The sequence below is a fragment of the Ruditapes philippinarum genome, unplaced genomic scaffold, assembly GCF_026571515.1.
Source record: "Ruditapes philippinarum isolate M1 unplaced genomic scaffold, ASM2657151v2 ctg10182_1_1_1_1, whole genome shotgun sequence".
In the NCBI taxonomy this organism is placed as follows: domain Eukaryota; kingdom Metazoa; phylum Mollusca; class Bivalvia; order Venerida; family Veneridae; genus Ruditapes; species Ruditapes philippinarum.
In genome coordinates this window covers 38,580-62,500 of record NW_026854128.1, presented here as the reverse complement: position 1 = coordinate 62,500, position 23,921 = coordinate 38,580, and the positions used below count along the sequence as shown (strand labels likewise).

Sequence of the window (23,921 nt, the reverse complement as noted above, 5' to 3'; positions counted from 1 at the left end):
TTTTTTTTTTAAAATTTTTTTTTTTTTGGGGGAAAATTTGGGAAAAAAAAAAAAAAATTTTTTTTTTTTTTAAAAAAAAAAAACCCAAAACCAAATTTTTTTAAAAAAAAAAAAAAAAAAAAGGGAAATATTTTTTTCCCCCCCAAAAATTTTTTTTAAATTTTTTAAAACCTAAAAAAAACACAAAAAAAATTTTTCCCAAAAAAAAAAAAATTTTTTTTTCCAAAAATTTTTTTTTTGGGGGGGGGCCCTATTTTTTAAAAATTTTAAAATTTATTTGTTTTTTTTTTTTTTTAAAAAACAACTTTTAAAACCCCCAAAAAAAAAGGGGTTTTTTTTTTTTTAAAAATTAAAAAAAAAAATTTTTTTTAAAAAGGATTTTTTTTTTAAAATTTTTTTTTTTTTTTTTTCAAAATTAAAAAGATTGATGAAACATCATTCCGTATCAACGCCGCTGTTCAGGTCTGCTTTGAACATTCTAAGCCATGTATATTTGATGCCGACGTATTAAAAGACGCCGTGGTACCAAATGTGTTCTGCTCACATGGAACAGGATTTCAGATACCAGGTCAGTTGGTACTTATTGAAATATAAACTTTCATAGCAACTAGTAACTGTGATTGTATCTTCAGATATATAACATACTTGCATCCTTTCGGAATAACAAATATTCGGTTAATTAAATATGTACATGCGTTATTGCTGTATAATCGTTTTTCCTTATGTAGAATATATTGAACTTTTTTTCTTCTTTTACATTCATGGAGATCGGAATAGTTGAGTAACATATTTGTTTATCATTTTTAGGATTTTCCTTCGAAACTTGGCTAAAGGACAACGGAATCCATTCTGTCAGTAATATTGGGGGCAGTCTAACAAAAATTGTTCATGCCCTTTCGATCTCAATAAATATTTGGGGCTCAACAATGTGACATCAGCGAATTTTGGAAAATTTAATGGCCTAAAGGTAAGTATTTTGGGAATTTTTTCATAAAGCAAAAAAACCCCAAAAGAATGATGTAAAACGGGAATTTTAAAAATTTTTTTTTGTTTAATAATTAAAAACGGATAAGTATTGAGCTTTATGAAAACCAGTGTAATGGGTTTTTTCTGCAAAAAACATTAGCTTTTTGGGATGACATTTTTGGGTTTTCGTTGTTCCCGGAAAAAGGATCTATCTTTAAATTTCGCATATTATAGGTTTTTGGCCCTTTTTAAAAATTTATCATTTTGTTGCAAATGTTTAAATTTTTTTTTCTGTATTAAAAAGTACCCCAAAACTGGGGTAGAAATGAAAAAAAAAAAAAATATTTGTTTATTTTAGGAGGTTGTGGTTTTTAAAAAAAAAATTTTCCCCAAAAGCATGACGGGGTTTTTATGTTAATAAAATTTATTTTAAAAGCCTCGGTGTAGCCTGCTTGGGATGCATTTTAGATATCCTTTAAACGGTCCCTTTTTAAATGGGGAAATTTGAAAATAGATGTTTGCAGAAAACGCTCTTGATTTCCCCCAAAAAATTTAAACGTACAAGTCAACAGTTTTGTTTGGATACATAGAGTTTTGGGGTTTGGGGGAAAAATTTGAACTTGGGGAAGGTCTTTTAAAATAAGGGAGTTTTTGTTTTTTAAAAAAAGAATAATAAGATTTCAATTTTTTAAAATAATTTATTTGAAAAAAGTGAGTCCATTTGGGCCCAAAAAACAATATTCAAAATTTTTAAAAAATTTTTAATGAAATTTTACTTAAAAAGGGCCCCATGTAAAGAAACAAACGATTTCAATCTTTTTCCCGATATCGAAAGTTTAAAAATGTTCGAAGGGAAGGGGTTTACTAATAATTTTTTTGGGTTAAACGTTAAAAAAGTGCCTTTCTGATGGAAAACCCTTTCATCTTTGGGCATACCCAAATTTTTTTTGCGCCCGGGAGGGTTCCCTCAGCCCCCTTTGTCAAAAAGAATTTGGGTTCAATATGAAAAGTAAGAAAATTAAAAAAAACCCCTTTTAGTTTAAAATTAATTCAGTTTAAAAGTGTTGTTCCTTTGTTTTCGAACAAGTTTAATATTTTTTTTAAATTTTTAACAACTTCAGACATCAAACTAAATAGGGTCAATGGGTTTCCCCGGTTTGCAGGAAAAATTTTTAAGATATATAATTTAATTATTTTTTTCCATTTGTTTAAGTTTTTCCTCTCTGAAAGGCTTGAAGATAAAGGTTCCCCGCGGTTCAAAAATTGTTGTACCAAAAGAATGGGAAAGAATCTACTTAAAAAATTTAGGAGGGTTTCAAAATACACAATTCGTGAAAAGTTGCTCTGTTTTTATCACCTGCATGGAAAAAACTGGGATGAAATAACTTAAAAAGAATGGAATGAAAACTTTAAAATTTATCAAATACTGCTACGGGGTTTTTAAAAATTTCTTAAAAAAGGTTTGTGAAATTTTTTTAAAGGGTTTAAAAAGCTTAATTTAAATTTAAATTTTTTTGATAATTTTCCCTTTTTTGTATCAGTTTTAAATTTTTTGAAACAATAAAAAAAGGGGGAAGGTGAATTTTTGCTTTTAAAAATAAAAATTTAAAAAACATTAAGTTTATTTTAAAAACCCAAAATTTTCTTGAAAGAAAATTCCCGTTTTCCTTTTTTAATTTAACCGTAAAATATAAAGGGAAAACTTAACACTTTTCCAAATATTGGTTTAAAAATAAACATAACAAAAACGTAAAAATATGTCAAAGCAACTTTTGTGTAAAAACCAGAAAAGGCCCGTTGCATTTAAAAGGGGGAATAATGTTGCCTAGGGGGTTCCTGCCCCTTTGGAAAAAAGGGTTGCAAAAAGTTTTTAAATTTTTTGGGTTTGGGGAAATGAAAACAGCTTAAAAAATGACAATTTTCGTTTTGGATTGAACCTTGAGTTTGTTTACATGAAATTTTACGGCTAATTTTAGGGGGAAATGAGGGCAACAAAAATCGGGTATTTTACCCCTCCTTAATACAGAACAATCGATGGACTTGTTTGGCATCTTTAAGATTAAGTAAGTTACGATTTTATCTAGGAGAGCAGCTATAACAAAAAACAAATAAATTTGAGGGCAAATGATAATGTTTCTTAGTTTAATTTTTCATAACACACTGAATTCTCTTAGCTTGCAAATATTTTCTTTTTCATCTTAGATAGTTCCCTCTAAAAATGGAATCCAATTATTTAGCGCTGCTTTAACAAGCATTTCAAAACTTCACTAATTGACCATAATTGAAAATACTTGTAGGTGTGATAATAAATTGTTAATTTTAATAAAAAGGTTAAAAAACAGTGAGGGGATTAAAATTTTACATATTTGTTCTTTTTTTTGGATAGTTGAAAAAAAATGATTGTAGTAAATTTAGCAGAGAGGTAAAATATTTTTCCCTGGGAATTTTTAATTTACAAAAACACTACTTTTTTTGCAATAGGTTTCAAGATTGTTGACTTGCAAAAGGGCCCAATATTTTCTTTTTGGGCTTTTAAAAACAGGGGTGTTTTTAGATTCTAACAATTGTAAAACGAGACGCTTTTGTTTTAAAAATTTTCAAAAACCAAAAATCAGTCTGCGGAAAGGAATAACACTTTAAAAATGTAAGTAAAAGGGTTTTTGATAATAAATTTTTGATTTGGGTTGAACCCCCTCAAAGGGGGGGGGGGGGGGCTCGTTTTCTTTTGGTTTTATTAAAATTTATAGAATATAAAAATTTCATCTGACAATTTAGTTAAAAAAAAATGTCAGGTTTTAAACTACAAATTGTATCAAAATTTTTGGAAAAGTTAAGGGGTTTTGTTTTTAAAAGTGTTATTATGTTTAAAAATAATAAAAAAACCCAAATTTAAAAATTGTTTTTCCTTTTGTAAAATTTTTAATAAATTCGTTTTTTTTTTTCAACTCATCATTGCTGAGTTTTTTTAAGGTATATGGATTTTTGATGAATCAAACGTACTAACAAAAGGATTTATTCCGATATTTTATACATAAAACGGAGGTCTTTCGACTTCATTGGAGATACAGGATGTATCTGACGTCAAACCAAAAAAAACGCCCACACTCGAGACCTGTCACCGGTAGTTATAGAATTGTATAAGTTATATAATTTTACAAGTACAATTTTTAGTAAAATTGATTTTGTTTACCACCAATTGTAGTCATCGTGACAGGAGTTTTGTAATCTTTCCATAAATACACTTTGTAGTAAAAAAAACTTGAAACAAAGTGATCACTCGAAGGAATTAATCACAACAAAATTACATGAAATTTGTAGACTTGGTTTGATTGAGTCTGTACATGAGGGATAATGAATAAGTGCAACAACCCTCACGCCCGCTAGCACCGGCTTGAGCGGGCTCAATTCTAAAAACTTAATAAATTTCTGGGGAAACATGATCCCGGAAAGACCAAAAAATATAAAAACACTGAAGTGAAATAGGGGGTGGCCCCACAGCACTTGACCCCCTGCTGTTTTGGGGGTATTTAAAAAACTTGGGAAAAAAAGGTATCCCCCGGAAGCATTAATCCCCCCAAAAAAAATTGAAAAATTTCAGACCGGTTTATGAGTCTGTTTAAAGAGGGAATGAATAAGTGAAAATCCCTCCACCCCTAAACACGGCTTAAACGGGGAAATCAAAAATTTTAACAAATTAAAAAGGGTTTGGGATCAATGATTCCGATAAAAAGTAAACCCCCTTTTGATGAATTAAAAGTTTAAAAACTGGCGATTTCATTAAGTTTGGGTTTTTTTTTTCATGATAGGGGGTTGTCATTTAACATAATTAAGTAGAAATACTAAAGTTTCTTTATAATTTCAGAATGTGCAGATAGTGGGTCTACCTATTTCTTGATTGGAAATTTTGAGCTGTTCTTCAACAATAAGCAGCCCTGGTTTTAAATTTTTTGCTTTTATGCCCTTTCCTTTTCAAAGGAGCTTTTTGGGGGTTTCATTTTAGATTTTTATGCGGGAAAAAAACTAAAAATTAAACAAATTTAAAAATTTATTTTCGATTTTTGAAATTAAATGAATCGACATATGGGAAAAAAACAGTCATTTGGGGTTTGGGGGGAAAAAGTCAAAACCCAAGGTAAGCGGATTTTTTTAATTTTTTAAACTGATCTTTAAATTTTAAAATGTACAGTATAGGGAAAGAATTATAGTACAACATTTAAAAATTATCATCAAAAAATTTGGGAAAACAAGGAAAGACAGTTTTAAAAAATTTTTTATTAGTTTTTTGGGGGTTTACAAATTTTTTAAAATTTGATTTCATTTCGTATTAAAATTACTTTTTTAGTATGAGATAGAAATTTTTTATCACTGTTTAAAAATTTTTGTGATGGGCATGGGGGTAAAGATATTTTTGGGACTCTGAAAAGTGGAAGATGAACATTTTTAAAGGTTAATAGGGTACCAAACAATGAAAAATTTTGGGGAAATCGAAGGGTTTTTTTTTTGATTATTTAAATTTCCAAATTTATTAATTTTTTTTATTAAACTTTTTCTTTTCTTTGTGGAAGGTGATCAGCCAACTTTTGAAGGGGTTTTGGGTTTATCATCTGAAAATCGCTCAATATCTATCTCCAAGATGCAACACAGCTAATACACTTAATATCTCAAAGGAAAAGGTAAAAATTTTTTTAAAATTTTGAGAAAAAAAATATTTTTTTAAAAAATTTTCAAATTTTTTTTTTTCGAAAAAATAAAAAAGGGGCCCTTTTAAATTTTTAAATAAAACATATTTTTTTATGTTTTTGCCGGGGTTTAAATATAAAAATTATTCCCTTTTTATTAAAAAGTGTTCCAAAAATTGCCCCCATTGTTTGGAAAAAAAACGATGACCTTTTATGTGGGTTCTATACTCGTTTTACTAACATCCCAAAAGTTGGGTTAAAAACAAAACCTCTTTTGGGCGATCTTTCACAAAAACGTAGAAATTTAAACTTGTGAATTCCCCAAAATTTGGGCATTGCTTTAGAAAAAGTCAAACAAGGGGATATCGTTTTTTAACTACAATTGGGGGAAAAAGCGAGGGCCGGTCAGTTTTTTTTTTGGGAAATTTTACCCCTTAAAGTAAGTAACCCAAAAAAAATATTTCCCCATTAAAAAAGTAATTTTTTAGTTTTTCAAAATTTTAAAAGGGAATCACTGAAATATTTTCTTAAACTTTTCCCAAATTATACATCAAATCGGCCCTTTTAAAATTATTTTAAAAATTAATTTTTTAATTTTAAAATTTTAAACTTAATCGTAAAAAATTTTTTAAAAGCTTGTGTCAACAGAAAATTTAAAGACCCTTTTAAAAAAATTTGATTTAAAAAAAAGTCCTTTTTTACGAATCTTCTTAAATTTTTTTTTAACACAGGTATTCAATTTATGACGATCAGAGGAAAAAAGCCTTAATTGTCAAAATGCATCTATCGTGTGTCCTGAACTAAAGTCTTCCCTTTTATTCAACCCAAAAATTTGGGAAAAAATTTCAAAGAATAAAGAAAGACCCCTGCGGGCTTGAAAAACGTTTTTTATGCACCCGGTTTTTAGTATTTAGTCCCAAAAATAAAATTTAAACAAAAAGAATAAATTTTATCAAAAGGATTTGATAAATAAATAAGAAACGTTTTTTATAAACCCTTCTTGTGTTTTTAAACTGTTTATTTTCTTCCCACCAAATTTTGATACCGTATATTACAATTGTATATTTAGAACATAGCGATACGCTATTGTCTATTAAACTGTGTAAAGTTTTATTATCAAAATTTCATAACTAACATATATATGACAATATGTAGACCTAATGATACAACGTGCTACTAAGTATAAATGTTTAAGCTACATTTATCGATTCTAGAAGGGTTTATGACATGCTGAATATCATAATGTAATGTACTTTTATGAAACGAAACCACACTTTATTTCAAAAGATTCATTTCTACGAAATAAGATCAGCTATTTGCTGACAGATTAGCACATTTATTACAATTCTTATTATGTTTTGCAGATTTTGATTTTGGAGACTGGATGAAATTCAGGGAATTCGATTTAGGATCATTTTCAAACCATGGGACACAATATCTTATGCAAGAATTAGGGATTGATTCAATGTTGTACCAGCCGATGTGCAATTTACACGATAAAATATACGGAGCAGACCAATTACAAGAAGGTATGATAGATATATAGTAAATTCCTCACGTGAATGCTCTGTCGAATCATGATCCGAAACATTTAAATTTAAACATTGATTTTGAAAATAGTTTTGTTTTTACTATTTATCATGTGACCTCCATTGTTGCCCACATAAAGTTACAATAAAGAAACTTATATATAATTATATTTTATCATAAATGAATCAAAATCGTCCATGCATGTTCGTTAGATATAAGAATACTACTGCTTAGATACGTAATTTTGTTTAATTTCTTTTTATTTCATTTTAAAATATGTTTGTTTTAAAGCTATGGACATACGATTTTTGTAAACATGACACTTGTTTTTGATAGGGTGTTCTTCAAAAGATATTTTCATTCCATTGATGCCTACGGCTGCATGCAGATTTTCAGAAGAGTGTATGAATTTAGAATGTTGTTTGGATGTTCCTGAGATCAACAGACATTTTAAAATCAAGTTTATATTCGATCCATGTAACTATAGATATACTGTCAATTTTGAAAAGTTGACCATCGAAAACAACTTATTTGACGTGGATTTAACTGCAGAACAAAGCATGTCATTACGCGGTGTGCTGACTGCAAGGTAAAGTGGCGGGAAATATAAAATAACAAAATTAATATAATCTCATCGCCTTGCAATTGCACATTAATGTTGGCAATTTGTATTTTACATAATAAGTCTTAAGAAAACTATGTTTATCGCTTTATATTAATTGAATTCATACAATTATATATAATTTATGACTTAAATGTAATTATAAGATATTAACAAATACCACAAAAATGAAATTAATTATGAATTTCTTGGAAATGGTATTTATCATACCGAGTTTGTTTATTTCTTTTCTTTTTAAATGACGATTCTCTTCGTATATATCCAAATTAATGGACTTATCAAATAAATGTGTTTGTTGTAGATACCGTGTTGAAGATTTACCTGTCGATGGTCTGTATAAATTTAATTTTGGAGTAAAAGTATGTTTGGACAAAAATACATGCCCAGTGGATATTCAGATTCTAAATGAAACTTTAATCCCGAAGCCAAACTGTTTCATGAAACTACAACAGGGATACACTATTAAAGGTAAGTATACCCTATCATAAAATCAAATATTGTTCGAAATTTTATATTAAATAGTATATTGGCAATGTTTATTACAGAAACTTACTATCTGTATTTTAATAAATAATAAAGAGTTTACTGATAAAAATTTTTTTTTTCTTTCAACATTATAACACACGAAACCATAAATAACTTTTAAAGAAGGCACTATTCTGCATGTGTAGATGTGTAAAATAAGTGATTAATACACTCGGAAAAATTGTCATCTTTGCTGTGCGCACAATGTTGAAGTTATTAATTGGCTTTGCCATCTAATTGCAGACTTCTCCTTGCAAAAGTGGATCAGCAACTTAAACTCAAATGTATCGGTATCACCTCTTCCAAACAACATTGCTTCAATTTTGACAAGTAAATTAGGCATTTCCCAATTTTTGAAAACCGATACTTGCGCTCAAGGTGTTCATCCTTACCAACATCAAGGCTGGAACTTGGGTAAAATTGATTTACTATAACATAATTTTGTTTAAGATATCTGCTTTGAGAAGGTAAAATGCTATATAATGATTTTCATGCACTTATGTTTTACAACTATTTTCTATAATTATAATGCAAACATATAATTTTTGAATATTTTATAATGTTGTAGTTTGTACGTCAAGAACATACAATCGATTAAAATGTGTCAAGGTTTCTAGCTTATTAAAACGGTATAATGTGATAATTTATATTTTAAAGTTGCTACTAAAAACGGGTAAGAATTAGATTATACGATTTTCAAAAGATATTTGAATTGCATTCATTCTAAACATAACAATGTGTCATACATCACGTAATATAATAAATAATGAAATATTCATGCATAAAACAATGAAGCTGTTCTTAAGACTTGGTGAGCTCTTCTTTCATTATCTTGAGATTTACTTATATATGAATCATGTTGCAACGTTTGTTTTTTGTTTTCTTTTGTGTTTTTTTTGTAGTTTCTTTGATAAAACATATTACAAATCAATAATAATTTCCCTTAAACCATCTTGTATATAATACGCATGCATTATGTATAAAGAATGAAAACCAAATAATAATTCTGAGCTCATTTTGATCCAGATTCTTTCTTTGTATACACTGTGGCATATATAATTTGTAAATAGAGAGATTATTTTACAGGAGATTGTCCTTTGAATGTTTCCATACCGGATCATAAGCTGAAAGAAGTTTCATGTACGATAACCGGATCCTGTACCTCACTCACATGTTGCATACCCATTCCAATACTAAATAGTAACGTGGAAGTTCATGTAGATATAGATCCTTGCACACAAATGATGAGCCTAGGTGTTGAACGACTCAACTACTCACTCAGTCTAATAGATTATGAGTTTGGCAGAAAAGAATATGTTTGGCTTTCAGGAGTCTTGCGACTAACGTAAGTAGCGCAAACGTTTTACTGAGACTAAGTATCTCAACATAATCTTTCTAAAATAAAGCTTCATTGCGCTTTTTTACTTGATTAACTTTTGCCATTTGTTTCGTTAGCCAGTATGTTTGTTTCTATTGCAAGAAAGATATACTCTACAACAAGTTGTAACCGAATAGTGCTATTATTTCTCAATTACTGGAATGTTTCAGGTTCACTGTACATGATATTACAAGTACACATGAATTTCTTGTGTCTGTAATATTTGAAGAGTGTTGGGAATCCGCTGGCAGCTGTTCTAATCAGATGAAATTATTGGAAAATCAACGACTCCCCAAAAAGATTTGTAACTTCAGTACAGGCTACAATATTCCAGGTACTAAGATATACAGCCTTCAATTTTCTTGTTTTATTTTTCAGTTATTATGTAATTACTTTAGATTTAAAAATATATAAATGTGTTCGATTTACCAGTATGTCTTTGTTTTATGTTTGCAGGTAACTTTTCTGTAATGACATGTGAAACGTCGAAAAGCATTCGGAATGATAAAATTCATATAGTTCATCATTTGAACATGAATTTACAGAACACTAACATATTGCAATTTTATTTGATAATGCAACAGTGATATAATAAAACCTGACAGTTATATAATTAACTCATCCCTAATTTAATCTTTATAAAAGCAAATCAATAACAAAAATTTATTTTGATTTTGAAAGTCTTACACATTTTGTTATTTTATTATTTTCCAGACTTTTCACTCTCTACATGGCTGTCCGAGCACGGAATTAACACAAATGACAGTCTTAAGCTACATATACGAAAAGATCTCCTTGCTGATCTAGGACTTGGTGCATACCTGAACGAAAACGAATGCTCATTAAAACAGGCATGGAATTCAAATGGATGGATAAGTGGTTAGTGTCCAGTTATGAACTAAAACATGCAATGATTTTTATACAATCTGTCGTATTTTGTTTGTTAAAATATCTTAAGATCTAATGATTACGATATTGAAACTATTTTCTCTCGAATTCTGATGTATTTATTTTATTTTTTACAGAGTGTCCAAAATCTACACAGCTCTCCTCGCTACCAAATGGCATACAATGCTCGCTTCAGGGTCATTGCACGTCAGCCAGTTGTTGTGTATCTATGGATCAGATAGGATATTTCCTTCAAGTTGGCATTGATATAGACCCATGCCTCCAAATTCTTACGATACAAATTGAGCGCCTTAAAAGAGAAATTCCTTTACTAGAATATTCGTATGGTACCACGGAAGAATTCTGGTTGTTTGGTATTGCAAGGATAAGGTGATGTTTCCTTGTGGCTACTTTTTAAAATACCGTTATTTACCTTTTCAATAAAACTTTTTTAAACAAAGAATACATTTTATTTTAATATTTTAGAAATATTGGTTGATATCGTACTCTGATATTCTACCTAGCCAAAAACATGAATCGACATCTATAAACAATTTAATACCGAATGAGTTACCCATAAACATTTAATTCCTAGTTTAGAAACATATCAAGATTATTGTCATGAGATTTTTACTAGTGTTTCATATCTGATAACAATGCCAAACCTGTTTTGTTCAATCTTTCCCTTTAACAAGAGAAATAAATTATATCCTATTTTATCTGATGAAAGGTATCAAGTGTACAATTTACAAGAAGAAAGGAAATACCAAGTGAATATGGAAATAAGCATTTGCCCTGAATCTTATTTGCCTTGCAAAGTTTACAACGTTTTGGATAATACTAGACTACACAAAACCCTTTGTGATTGGGGACTAGTAACAAAGCCTTTAGGTATGCTTTTAACCTTATTATAATTGTAATTATATTATGTTTTATGACGAGGAAGCACATTTACTTAGTTTAAAATACTAACAAACTTGAAAAAAATACAATCCCACGATCGAACACGCAATTTTTATTATTTCATACATATAAAATGATTGAAAGGGCTACATGTATTGTTAACTTTTAAACTTGGTTTTTAACATTGAACAAACAAATCGATTACATTTTTTCAGTTTTAATAACTGTTTCAAATTTTATTTTATTTACTTAGAATTTTCAATAACCAAATGGATGGATAACTTCGGAGGAATTAAGAACATTAGCAGTCTGCCGGCTTACGCTTATGATATACTTTATAACGACATGGGTATTGCAGACTTTCTCTCTCAAAGCCAATGTGTTGTCGGCTTACATCCATTTACTGACCGAGGAGGCATAAATAATGGTATTTACGTTCTGTTATTGTCTTATGTGTAGTTTGTAGAAGTGTTTTTGTCAAAATTTTCATATAAATGCCTATCTAGTATAATTTTTGATAAGACCTAATGATTACCCATTATTAAAGGAATTGGCATTTACCTTTAACTTACTAGCATCTGATTAGAAATATGTAAAAACAGCTTATTCGGTCGTTTCGCTTTCATTTTTATCGTACAAATTTGTCTTCAAAACTGAGAACTTTGCATCATAGCACCATTTTTATACCAAAATAGACCCGATCTTTTGATCGAAACTGGATATTAACATTGTTTAAGAAAGCACATGTAGTGAACAGATGTGTGTATATATTGATTTTTTTAAAATATATATATTTACAACAACAGAATGATAATTATGTTTCACAATACATGCAGAATGTACCGGATATTCTAAGCCAACAAAACCACTGGGCCCGTTATCCTGCCATCTTAGTTCTACTTGCATTGATATAGAATGTTGCATCGACACAAACATTCTACCTAGAACACTTCACACATTCCTAAAGATAGTTGCTTGCCAGCAAAGACTGACTGTTGGTATTGAAAAATTTACGTTTGAACTTAATTTGGTCAATTACAACTATGGCGAACAGGAACAGTTTTGGTTACAAAAGATCGTTCGAGTGGAGTAAGTTCCAAACATTTATGCACACATTTTTATATTGAATTTAAGATTGTAATAGCCGTTGATACGATATATTTTTGTGGACTGTATGTTTTTTATGCCATGAAGTCTAAATTTGATAAATGCATTCACAAGGATTTATTATATTATTTCCAGTGATTCAGATATAAATTAATTTTGACATATTGTACGAAGTCGATCTGATACAAAACTTAGATTAAATGCATGATTAAAGTGTTGTACACAATATGACATAATAAACATGTAATCTAAAGATGATATATTTATTGTCCTTTTGAACTGAAGTTGTATCATGTGTTATTTCAGTTTCCGCCTTTATGATTTACAAGAGGAAGAAGCATATGTTATTGATCTTGATGTCAGTGTTTGTCTTGAAAGTGGCGCTGCTTGTTCTCTTAAGCAAACTGTATTTTCCCAAGCTGTTTTACCTAAACCACAGTGTACCCTCGTTGAAGGATTTAAAAGGAACAGTAAGTCACCAGAAACAGTTTTAGTCATTTATATCATGTATTTCTTAACATCTTAAAAATTGCTTAGAAGAAATATTGTTTAAAAAAACAACTTTAAAACTTAAAAATATTTGGAAAACATTTCAAATATGTATCTACAATAATAGTTTATTCGTCAGTGACGTTCATAAATCTTAACCAAGGTGGGTGCCTTACCGATGGCCCTTAGTATCTGGTGCTTGTTGGAGGTTGCGATAAGGGAGTGTTTCTTTACATTGATGATCTGTCTTTTTGTTGTTTTTTCTATTCAATTTTACCACTTCTATTTTGCCTTTAGATTTTTCAATTTCTGGATGGATGAAAAACCACGGATACACACTTGGCCAAAGCATTTCAGACCTGGATTATTCAGCGTTGATATCAGATTTAGGTTTGCCTAGATATCTCTCACAAGAAGAATGCAAACTGCCAGACTATGCTAATAAAACATTAGATGTAACAATGTCAAGTAAGTTTGTATAAAAAATATTACGTTAATGATTTCCATATAAATATATATCTTACTAGAAACTTTTCAAGAGGATAGTTGTCTACGTTTAATGAGGAGCCACCCGCCCTTTCAGGCACCGAGGGTACGGACGCCGTTCGAGCGAATCATGCAATACTCAAGACTAAACAATAAAATTACATTTTAAATGGAACAGAAATAATAAGGAAGCAGATAGATTCACACAATTCACACAACGACGTAAAAATAATAAATAAATAGAGGTATTGTTTTCATACAAAATATTTGATAAGGAACACAGTGGCCAGAAAAATGTATTTCTATTGCAGAATGTGCTCTTAGTCACTTTCTCCATAGTCTTCCAAGTGAGCTGAAGTGTTATTTGTCAACATGCAACGATATGAATTGTTGCCTGTCAGTGAATCCCATCGACAGAAACTTCAATATAAAATTCAGTGTGGATCCTTGTCAGCTGTTATTAACTGTGGAGATTGAAGAGTTCAAAGTACAACTGTCTTTGCAAGATTTTGACTGGAACAAAGAGCAAGAAATTTACTTGAAAGGAATAATAAGATTAAAGTAAGCCATATCATTCTTTATCATACCATACACTCTTTATATGTTGCCTTCCCTGCTCAGAAACAATTTTGTAATGCTTTTCCTTTCTTTTCAAATAAGCAGATTCTAGTATTTTTCATGATTCATATATCTTAACCTACTATAAAAGTTATGAAACTTTTATTAAGCCATAATAGTTCTTTATCATGTCTCTGTCCTGCTTTACAATATAAATAATATATAACGTTATCAGTAGACTTAGTAAAATAGTACATATTGTTAATCAAGTATATATGGAGATACATGTAATTTTAATTGATATTTCACAACGGATTGAAAAACTTAACCACTATTATCTATATCTTATTTTAAATATCTAGCACTAAACTTTCTATTCCATATATTAGCTTCTTAATCGTTAATTTTATTGTGTATTTATAAAATATTTTAGTGTACTGTTTTTATCACCAGATTTGTTTTGGAAAACCTCGACGGAGAAAATGCCTTTGTATTGACGCTAACAACAAAAGCATGCCTTGAATCCAATGGCACATGTTTGTTTGAGAAAAATATTTTCAACAAAGCAAAGTTTTCAAAACGAGTTTGTGATTACTCGACTATGCGGGCATTCCCTATAAAGGGTATGTTTATATATTTATTTAGATTATTTAGATAATGGCAGTATCATAAGCTTCTTTTTCAAGTGGCATAATGCTCATTGTTTTATTGCTATGCTGAGATAAATTAGTTGTATATTGCAGAAGACTGAAATGGCTTAAGAACAATAATTGATAATGACAAATGCTTAGATTAAATTAAAATGTCTGCCTAAAATATAAAAATGCTTCCCCACTCTTTACATAAATTGAACATATTCGATTGTTGAACTTGGTTTTTTATATCAAATTAACTTCTTATATAACTAAACTAAACAAAGAATACAAAAAATAGCTTTCTTTGTACATGTACCTTTTATTATGAACAAAAAAATACGTTTTTTTATTTATCATTATCAATAATCGTGGCACTTTATTCTCTATTTCATTATAATGGCCTAATTTTAGAAATAACGTATTTTGCCTTTACGGAATTACGAATTGTACATTTGGTATGTGGCTTTATATAGAAATGTGGCTTTGTACCGAAATATAAGCAATATTGTAATCATTCATCATTTATTATTTTGATTTGCAGACTTTTCACTACTTGAATGGAAGTTACATAATAAACTCCAAACAGACGTGGCACTTCAAAACCCCTTTTCCGATATATTACTGGAAGACTTAGGCCTGTCGACGTATATAACTGACATCCAATGTAAAGTTAATCACACAAAGCTTAATTCTGGATGGGAAAATAGTAAGTTACACTCATCTACTACCATAAAAGAAAAGGATTTTAAAGGCTTATCATTCATTCTAATTTGAAAAATACCTGTTTTTTTTTAATTCATAATTTTGACAATATACTCCATTTGAATGACAAAAAACCCTAACGGTTTAATGTTTCGTAATAAATATCGTATGCTTTAAGAGAACTGCTGAAAACTTTTGATTGATACTAGAATATGTAGAATGCATCATAGAAAGTTGTTTTTCGTAACTATGTGTAAATATTTTCAATTGCAACACGAATATTTCGATGTTGAAAATGGACCGTTAATCTGGCTGTTTACGAAAAGAAAGAATTTTTTTTTCAATATTCAAATCGTGTTTTGCACAGTCTGTTCTTAGAAATGGATACAATCAATTCTACTTACAGTCCTCCTTCTGAAAAATACAAGTATTTGAAATTAATAGCATTGTATTGTTTCATTTAAAGGTTGTCCGTATACAAGTACCAAAGCTTTGCCGTCAAGTATGTCATGTACTCTGAATAGTGCATGCTCGAAGCTAGAATGTTGTGTGTTTGTGAATGCAATCAACAGAAATATCCAATTTCAATATGACATCGATGTCTGTAAGTCAACAGTGGAAGTAAATGTTGAAAAACTACAGTTGAGAAGATCTATATTCGACTTTTTATGGGGTATGTTTTTATATAATTACTGTATATATATTTCAAAATAATATAATTTCTTAAAACAGATTGCCTTAGATAGAAAATGAAACGTATATTTTGTTTGAAGTTAATTATTATTTAAGATACATGTCACTAGAGAATTATTTACTAAATTTGATATAATAGCAAATGTAATGAGAATTGTATATATCATTGTGAATAAAATTATACATACCAGTCAATTAATTGGTATAAATACTTAACAAAATGTTGATATTTTGGCTTTGATTAAACAAACATTTTTCTTCTAACAGGACAGACAAAAAGATTAAACTTTGGAGGCATTGTTCGTTTTGAGTGAGTTACACTATTTTGTCAAATATCATTTTATTTTATATAATCTAACAACACAATTTGTCATCCAAAATAATTCTACAGAAAATGCTGTATACTTTACAACACATTTGTCAGCATATGTATTAAATCATAGTAAAATATAAAATATCAATAATCGAATTGCTGTTACCATATTCAGCATGTTGCTACACATATTTGATAATATTTTTGAAATAACAAACTTAATAATATTTGTTTTTCTATGATTAGCTTTTCCTTCTTCGACCTTCAAAATGAAAAGAAGATTATGTCGAGTGCACAACTGGCTGTCTGCTTTGAATCGTCCTCATCATGTGACATACAGACGACCATTCTTGATAGAGTCCTCTTTCCTAAACAGTCATGTAAATGGAATCGGGATTATGTCATCAAAGGTAATCATCTACATTTTATACAAGGTGATCAACATTGCGTAAGTTTTTCAAAAATAATACAATTGGACAGAAAGGTATGCGTCGTATTCTGATGAACATTAACGCGCTTGTGAAATTGTTTTAAGACGGAAATATTTTACTGAAGGAAACCCAGCAAGAACGAATGACACAGTATAATTATGAAACCATATCCCTAATATGCCTATCATTTCACACTTTTGATGTGTTAACAGTATGTTTTTATATGTGATATGAAACAATTCAACATAACAGTATGAAATCATTAACTTTTAAGTCAAATATGAACAAAGGACAAATAATAAGGAAGCAGATAACATCGAAAGACATTAACGGTGCATTTGACGTTCAAAATAAAAAGTGAAATGCTTTTAAATGGTATGCAATTGATAACAAAGATTCATCCCTAACTTAAATGCACATATTTTCTATTGTTCATTATTTTGCTTTTAGATTTCTCTTTGCAAAAATGGATATCACACGAGGGTTTAACAGCCGGCAAGCCTTTGGATTCATATTACTCCTCAAAGTTGTTGGATTCACTAAACCTTTCTCCCTTCCTTAACGAAGCATCGTGCCAAGGAAATGTGTCAAGAAATACTTCATGGACCATTGGTTAGAAAACATTTTTCTATATGAGCCTAATATCTGTCAGTTTCCAATCTAATCTAATAGTTTTTAATCATTATGCTCAACTTAAGTATTTATAGAACCTCAACTACTGTCATTCTATAAATCAATAGTTATTTGCGAATATTTGACACATTTTCGACCAAAAAAGGCAAATCTAAGATCTCTATTTTCTCTTCAATCTGCCTATATATCCTAATTCAGATTGCCCTAGAAGTCTTGCTACCGGCCTACAGAATTTGCCAAACAACGTGCATTGCACTGTTGGCCAGAGCTGCACCGATGTCGAATGCTGTGTTGAAGTAGAAACAGTGAATAAAACATTCCAAACTCTGTTAAATGTTGACCCTTGCGCACATCAAATAACATTTGAAATTGAAAAGTTTAAACATTCAAAACAACTGTTTAATTACACATGGGGTCAGACAGAACATCTATGGTTATACGGAGTCATTCGAATGAGGTAAACTTGAAATGATTTTATTTTTCATTTAGATATAATCCTATATTTTAGCTGATTCCTGTATGAGAATCGTTGAATAAGCATATTTATCTATCTATTTATTTAACGAAAGAGTTCATCATAAATTATTAAGAACCGTACTTATTTAATTAGACATGTACCCAGCTGCAAATACAATATGTATAATAACATCATAATTTACGATATTGTATCTCTGCAATGTGAGTTTTTATTTAAATTCAATCTTCACATCAACAAGAAAGTAAAAATTTGATTTTGTATAAATGCTATTCTTTTCCCTTAAATAGTGTGTCTGTGTATAATCTTGGAGGAGAAGGAAAGTATATTGTTAACATGAACCTAAGCGTTTGCCTAGAAGCCAATGCTGCCTGTCAAACAAACGTCCAAGTCCTTAAAAACGCTGTTCTTCCAAAGCTCAATTGTGACTGGGATGCTGACTTCATTGACCCAAGTAAGTCCTAATGCAACTAATTCTATTTCAGTGTTTCGTAATTTTTATCGGAAAGAAATCTATTTGGCAATGAAATGCCTTTCTTTTTAATTTTTCTTTTATAAATCATCTACTCTTATTGTAGCATTTTGCATTAAGTTGTACGATAATGTCTCTTCTTATAATTGTAGAAAAATACTATTTCAAACATATTTAAGTTACCTTGCTGTCGGATGAGCTCCACTGCTCATTGTTGATAATTTTTATGATAAATGAAAGATCAGTACTTAAAAAATTATCTATTGCAGACTTTGATTTGGATATATGGTATAAAGCACAGGGACTTTCTCAAGGCCAGGACTTGACAGAAAAATACACACATATACTGTACAACGACCTTAATCTGTCACCATATATCGGAGAACCATGCCTCTTTACCAACAGCTCATTAAACGTTTCCAACTTAGGATGGGCAAACGGTAACACTTGATTATACATATATTTATCTCTATGTAGTCTCCTTTGAAAAAAGGTCATCTATATTGTTCAAACATTACTACAACAAGGTTTAACATGAACTAAAATGAACAAAAACAACAGAGCGATGGTAATGATTTTCAATTTAGATACTTTTCAAATTATAAATTAAGTATATCTCTTTGAAAATACAATGTACATTTGTACCATTCAATACAAACGCTGCTATTATTACGTTCAAAATAATTTATATATTACAGAATGCCCTTATGCAATTGATCTGCCTAAACTATTGGATTCCACAAAGTGCCGAGTCCCAACATTTTGTACAGGCATTGAATGTTGTTCGGAAGTTGGCCTTCTCAAAAGAAAACTAAATACATATATTTTCTTCCACACTTGCCTGAATCGCCTTGAAATTGGAATAGAAAAGATGAAGTATAATTTGGATTTAAATGACTTTGACTTTGGAATAGAGAAAACCGTCAGCTTACAAGGAGTGTTCAAACTTCGGTAAAACTATTTGAATAGCACAATTTCTGATGTTGAAAGAAAGTGAAAACAATTATTGATATAGAAAGAAAAACTTTTATCAAATATAAATGAATACTGTAGAATATAAAATATGAAATCAGATTCGATCTTAAATAAAACTTATTAATGCTACTGTATTGGTGTCATGGTTTATACAAGATTAAAGATAATTTGAATTGTTTTGTTGTTTGTTTTGCAGCTTTCTGATTGAAGACTTGAGAAATGAAGGTGTTCTTCTGATGACTTTGGACATAGAAATATGTTACTATGCAAAGAAAACTTGTTCGGAGATTATACATATTCTGAAAAATACCAAACTAAGGAAGCCTGTTTGTGACATGAGTACCGGATACAAAATCAAAGGTACTTTATCGTGCAAAACATAGTAGATGATCATTTTTACAAAATAAAGAATAAGAACAAAATTGATAAGTTACAAAATGTGTTAAGAATACTGATTCAGAAAAAAAGTTAATAACTCAGAAAGAAACAGTACAAAAAATTCGTTGAAAAAATGTTTTTGACACTTTTAACAGCTTTATGTAGAAAGTTGCTTCAAGAAAATTTGCCTTAAGCTAACGGAATGACAAACAATTAAATGTTTTCGTTTTAAAACAAAGTCATGTAAATAATCATTTTATATTTTATTGTAGATTTCTCGATGAAGAAATGGCTAGCAGACAAAGGTCTTGTTGCAGAGCATGTCGAGGCTTTGCCTATGTCTATGTTATACGAGGAACTAGGCATATCTACGTACCTAAAAGAAGACGTTTGTAAAATACATACAAATACAAGTTGGAACAAAGGTAAAAGTGAAAGTTTGTTTAAAACCAATGTTGATCAAACAGTAAGAACTAATAATATAAATAGTGTTTTCGTAACGTATTCTTAAATTGTATTTTTATTTTCAGAATGCCCGCTTGATGTTCATTTACCTAAACTACAGGATAACATTTTCTGTACACTCGGAAAGACATGCAATGCCATTGACTGCTGTATGCACTCCGCACTTCTTCAGCGTAATTTTGCAATGAGTCTGCAAGTAGACCAATGTAAAATGACATTGACAGTTGCTATAGAGAAACTTACGTTTGAAATATCACTGCTAGATTATGATTGGGGTAAGCTTAATAAAAATGAAGTAAATAAAAGATTTAACTGTTAACTGAGATGTTATGTATAATTAATAAGAACAACATAGTTGTTAAGGAGATTGTTTAGTTTCATTAACGAATAACTTTATCAGCTATATTCAGTCAAGATTAAACTGTTTATGAAATGTTATGTAGAAGTAATGGGAGCAACATGATTTCAACTGAGATTAATCAATGTATAATTTTATCATCAGTATTCATTCTTTGTTCAAAACATATCATACATTCATTTCATGTATAGATATGGAAATCATTCATTTGCTTTTTACAGAGAGAAAAAAGATATGGAAATGGACTATTATCAACGGAAGTTTATTGTTTCATTTTCTGTTGTATTTATAATAGATTTCTGTTTTGACACCCTTATTTTAAATACATTTCAGGGAAAGAGAATCAATTCGATTTGTTTGGAGTTATTAGAATGAGGTAAATATTAACGAGAATAATCATGACAAATATAACAGTGTAAGCAAACAATGCTTACCGTATATTTTGAGTTTTGATCATTTTAATTTGAAATCATTTAATTTAAAAATAAAACGTTGTTTAAAATAAATCTTCAGCACGCTCAATTTGTTTGAATGCATGCAATTCCACATGCGATATATTCAAATACTAAAACATGGTCCTTTTTTACAGATATTCCGTTGATGATCTACGTGTGTCAGGAATGTACCTTTTAAATGTCCAAATGGCTGTTTGTTTGGAATCTAGCGACAAATGTGAATCAATTGCTACGGTCCTTAATAATACTCTTATCACAAAAATGCCATGTGACCTTGATCCAGGATTTGTTATGCAGAGTAAGTCTTTAAGAATGTAATTTTTTAACATGGCTATTATCAATGATTTTTCAATTATTGCTTTAAATATTCATTTAAGAATAATAAGGTTAAACAAAAAACGTTTAAATCTGAAAATCACAATATTGAACAATTTAAAATTATTCAAATGCAGTAACAAATCAAAACACATATTCAGAAATCGTAGTATCATAAATACTATAACGTTTGAATGATTAATTACTTTGAATAATGGTAATTTCAAATTTGCAATTTCACCTTCAAAATTTACAATCTTAAATACATTTATAAACATTTTACGCGGAATATGTATCCAGACAATTTTATAGATAAAGGTTAGTATATGGAATGGAATCAACCTAATATCTCTATGCCCCTAGTTTGCACCAACTTAGTATTTACACATGACTCCTATTTGCAACACCATAAGTGTTCCAATGCCTGGTATTTGCATTAACAAGGTAAAAAATATTTTTTTCTTCAGATTTTTCACTTTCCTCTTGGCTCGCAACAAAGGGATATCCACTTAAAAGTTACCTCGGCGATGACGTCACATCCGAACTGCTTGAAGTCCTAGGAATTATCGGGTACCTTAATGAAACGCAGTGTATAAGGAAATCCCCAACATATACACCGTCGGCTTATGGTTGGAAGAAAGGTATATAGTACCGTCGATTGCAGATGAGATTAAGAATTAGTAAATAAATAGCAAACTTGTGAATGGTATTTGTCATGTGTTATATATTTAGTCATTCAGGATCTAAACTCGTGAAACTCTCAAAATATTACGTTTATGATTGTAGACATTATAATTAAGTGAACAATGTTTTGAAATCGTAATGTAGAAGCAATATGTTCAATTGGAGAGTTTAAGAATGTATCGATATTCAAAGTCAAAGCGATTTCAGTTTTATGCAAAATACTTGATAAAATGTGCTTATGATCATATCAATTTGTTTTTTTTAATATATCAGTAGATATGCTGCTTTGAAAAAGCCAGTTGAATATATTATTCTAAAACCATTTTTCTTCCGTTTGTACAGATTGTTCACTTGGTGTTAACGTAAGTCCTCTAGAAAACATACTGTCATGTAACCTCCAAGAATCATGTTCTGCCGTTGATTGTTGTGTGGATATTTATTTGCTGGAAAGATCTTTTAACGTGAAGTTCAACCTAGACCCTTGTACAAACACGTTAGAATTGAGCATCGAAAGGCTGCATTTTGATATTTCTCTCGATGATTACGTTCCTGGTACGTATTGAAAGACTTGTACAAATTACATTAAAAACACATTGCTGATTGAGCCCTAGAAAAAAATAGCACCACTTTTCATATGAACAGTATTTTATAATGTTATCAATATCTATTTACTGTATGTAGTATGCTTATCATATTTAGAAAGCAGCGGTGAACGTGAGGTACCTTGTCAAAATGTAGTCAAGGTGGTTTTTTGTTTTCCGTACATGATACTAAATCAGTATAACACTGCTACTGGTTAAAACTCGAAAAGATTGCCCAGCTCGTAAATGGCCAATGAATACTGTTTCCACACTTGGAACATGACACCCAAAATTACAAGCTAAAGATAAAAAAGATGATAGCATTTTTGAGTCGAAACGTGCCTTTTACACGCCTTTTCATAGTTGTTTATACCCAAGCAACTTGCTTACAATTGATTTTTCTAGGTAGAGACTACTATCTTTATTGATTATTTTACTTGTAACTTAATCTGTCTTTATTATTATTTCTTACACATTTAAAAAAAAACTTTAGTGGCGCTAACAGTCATCTAGATTTAGTATCATTTTCATTTAGTAGAATCAACGTTTAAACGTCAACAAACCTTTTATTTTTAATTATTTTTTAGAAACTTTTTTGTATAGAAAATTAAGAAATGGTTTTATACACGTACAGTCATGTACAGTCCACATATAACAAACGGCTTCGCCATTAGAGATTAATAAGTAGTTGCTACAATGAGTGAGCTACATATATTTTTTGTATATGAGATTTTCACCATGCGTGCCAGTTAATATATTCTTGTGTTTCTTTTAGGATCTCAGTCACGTTTCTGCTTATATGGAGTTATTTGTTTGGAGTAAGTTCATACAAATTTCTTTCTTTCACAAGTAATATAACATATTTCATTTAATATGCTTGTTGAACATTTTATAGGATAATATACTGAACAATATTTACATATATTAATATTTTACAATAAAATCTGTTTGTATGTTAAATGAATATTAACTAAATAGTTAATCATCATTTTCATTTAAAATAATTTAATGCCATCATTTGCAGCTTCTCGATAAAAGATCTGTTCTGGTCTAACATCTATATCGTCGATCTGAAGCTCAGCGTTTGTTTCGAATCATCATCATCTTGTCAGGTTGAAAGTCAAATATTTAAATCCACCGTTTTGCCGAAAAAGATATGTGACTGGGATAGTGCAAATTCAATACAAAGTAAGTTAAAATGTTGTTTATGCAGCGTGTTATGAAA

The 23,921-nt window shown here is 29.7% G+C and overlaps 1 protein-coding gene across 1 annotated transcript in view; it reads left to right on the top strand.

The window, feature by feature from the left end:
- Positions 1-1,968: 1,968 nt before the first annotated feature.
- The window catches only part of LOC132739038 (uncharacterized), a gene marked incomplete at its 3' end in the record, with an annotated part of 59,664 nt that continues 37,711 nt past the window's right edge, over positions 1,969-23,921 (top strand). The window contains exons 1-34 of the mRNA XM_060726686.1: positions 1,969-1,975; positions 7,010-7,174; positions 7,512-7,764; positions 8,099-8,265; positions 8,566-8,736; positions 9,409-9,667; positions 9,871-10,034; positions 10,415-10,579; positions 10,726-10,978; positions 11,319-11,479; positions 11,745-11,918; positions 12,328-12,580; positions 12,905-13,068; positions 13,385-13,555; positions 13,885-14,134; positions 14,585-14,754; positions 15,308-15,472; positions 15,935-16,141; positions 16,429-16,471; positions 16,721-16,884; positions 17,356-17,517; positions 17,737-17,995; positions 18,304-18,467; positions 18,755-18,925; positions 19,184-19,436; positions 19,657-19,820; positions 20,111-20,263; positions 20,369-20,578; positions 20,995-21,037; positions 21,251-21,414; positions 21,899-22,072; positions 22,458-22,667; positions 23,472-23,514; positions 23,721-23,884. Coding sequence (XP_060582669.1) covers positions 1,969-1,975; positions 7,010-7,174; positions 7,512-7,764; positions 8,099-8,265; positions 8,566-8,736; positions 9,409-9,667; positions 9,871-10,034; positions 10,415-10,579; positions 10,726-10,978; positions 11,319-11,479; positions 11,745-11,918; positions 12,328-12,580; positions 12,905-13,068; positions 13,385-13,555; positions 13,885-14,134; positions 14,585-14,754; positions 15,308-15,472; positions 15,935-16,141; positions 16,429-16,471; positions 16,721-16,884; positions 17,356-17,517; positions 17,737-17,995; positions 18,304-18,467; positions 18,755-18,925; positions 19,184-19,436; positions 19,657-19,820; positions 20,111-20,263; positions 20,369-20,578; positions 20,995-21,037; positions 21,251-21,414; positions 21,899-22,072; positions 22,458-22,667; positions 23,472-23,514; positions 23,721-23,884 — 5,860 coding nt within the window. The remainder of the gene's footprint in view (positions 1,976-7,009; positions 7,175-7,511; positions 7,765-8,098; positions 8,266-8,565; positions 8,737-9,408; positions 9,668-9,870; positions 10,035-10,414; positions 10,580-10,725; positions 10,979-11,318; positions 11,480-11,744; positions 11,919-12,327; positions 12,581-12,904; positions 13,069-13,384; positions 13,556-13,884; positions 14,135-14,584; positions 14,755-15,307; positions 15,473-15,934; positions 16,142-16,428; positions 16,472-16,720; positions 16,885-17,355; positions 17,518-17,736; positions 17,996-18,303; positions 18,468-18,754; positions 18,926-19,183; positions 19,437-19,656; positions 19,821-20,110; positions 20,264-20,368; positions 20,579-20,994; positions 21,038-21,250; positions 21,415-21,898; positions 22,073-22,457; positions 22,668-23,471; positions 23,515-23,720; positions 23,885-23,921) is intronic.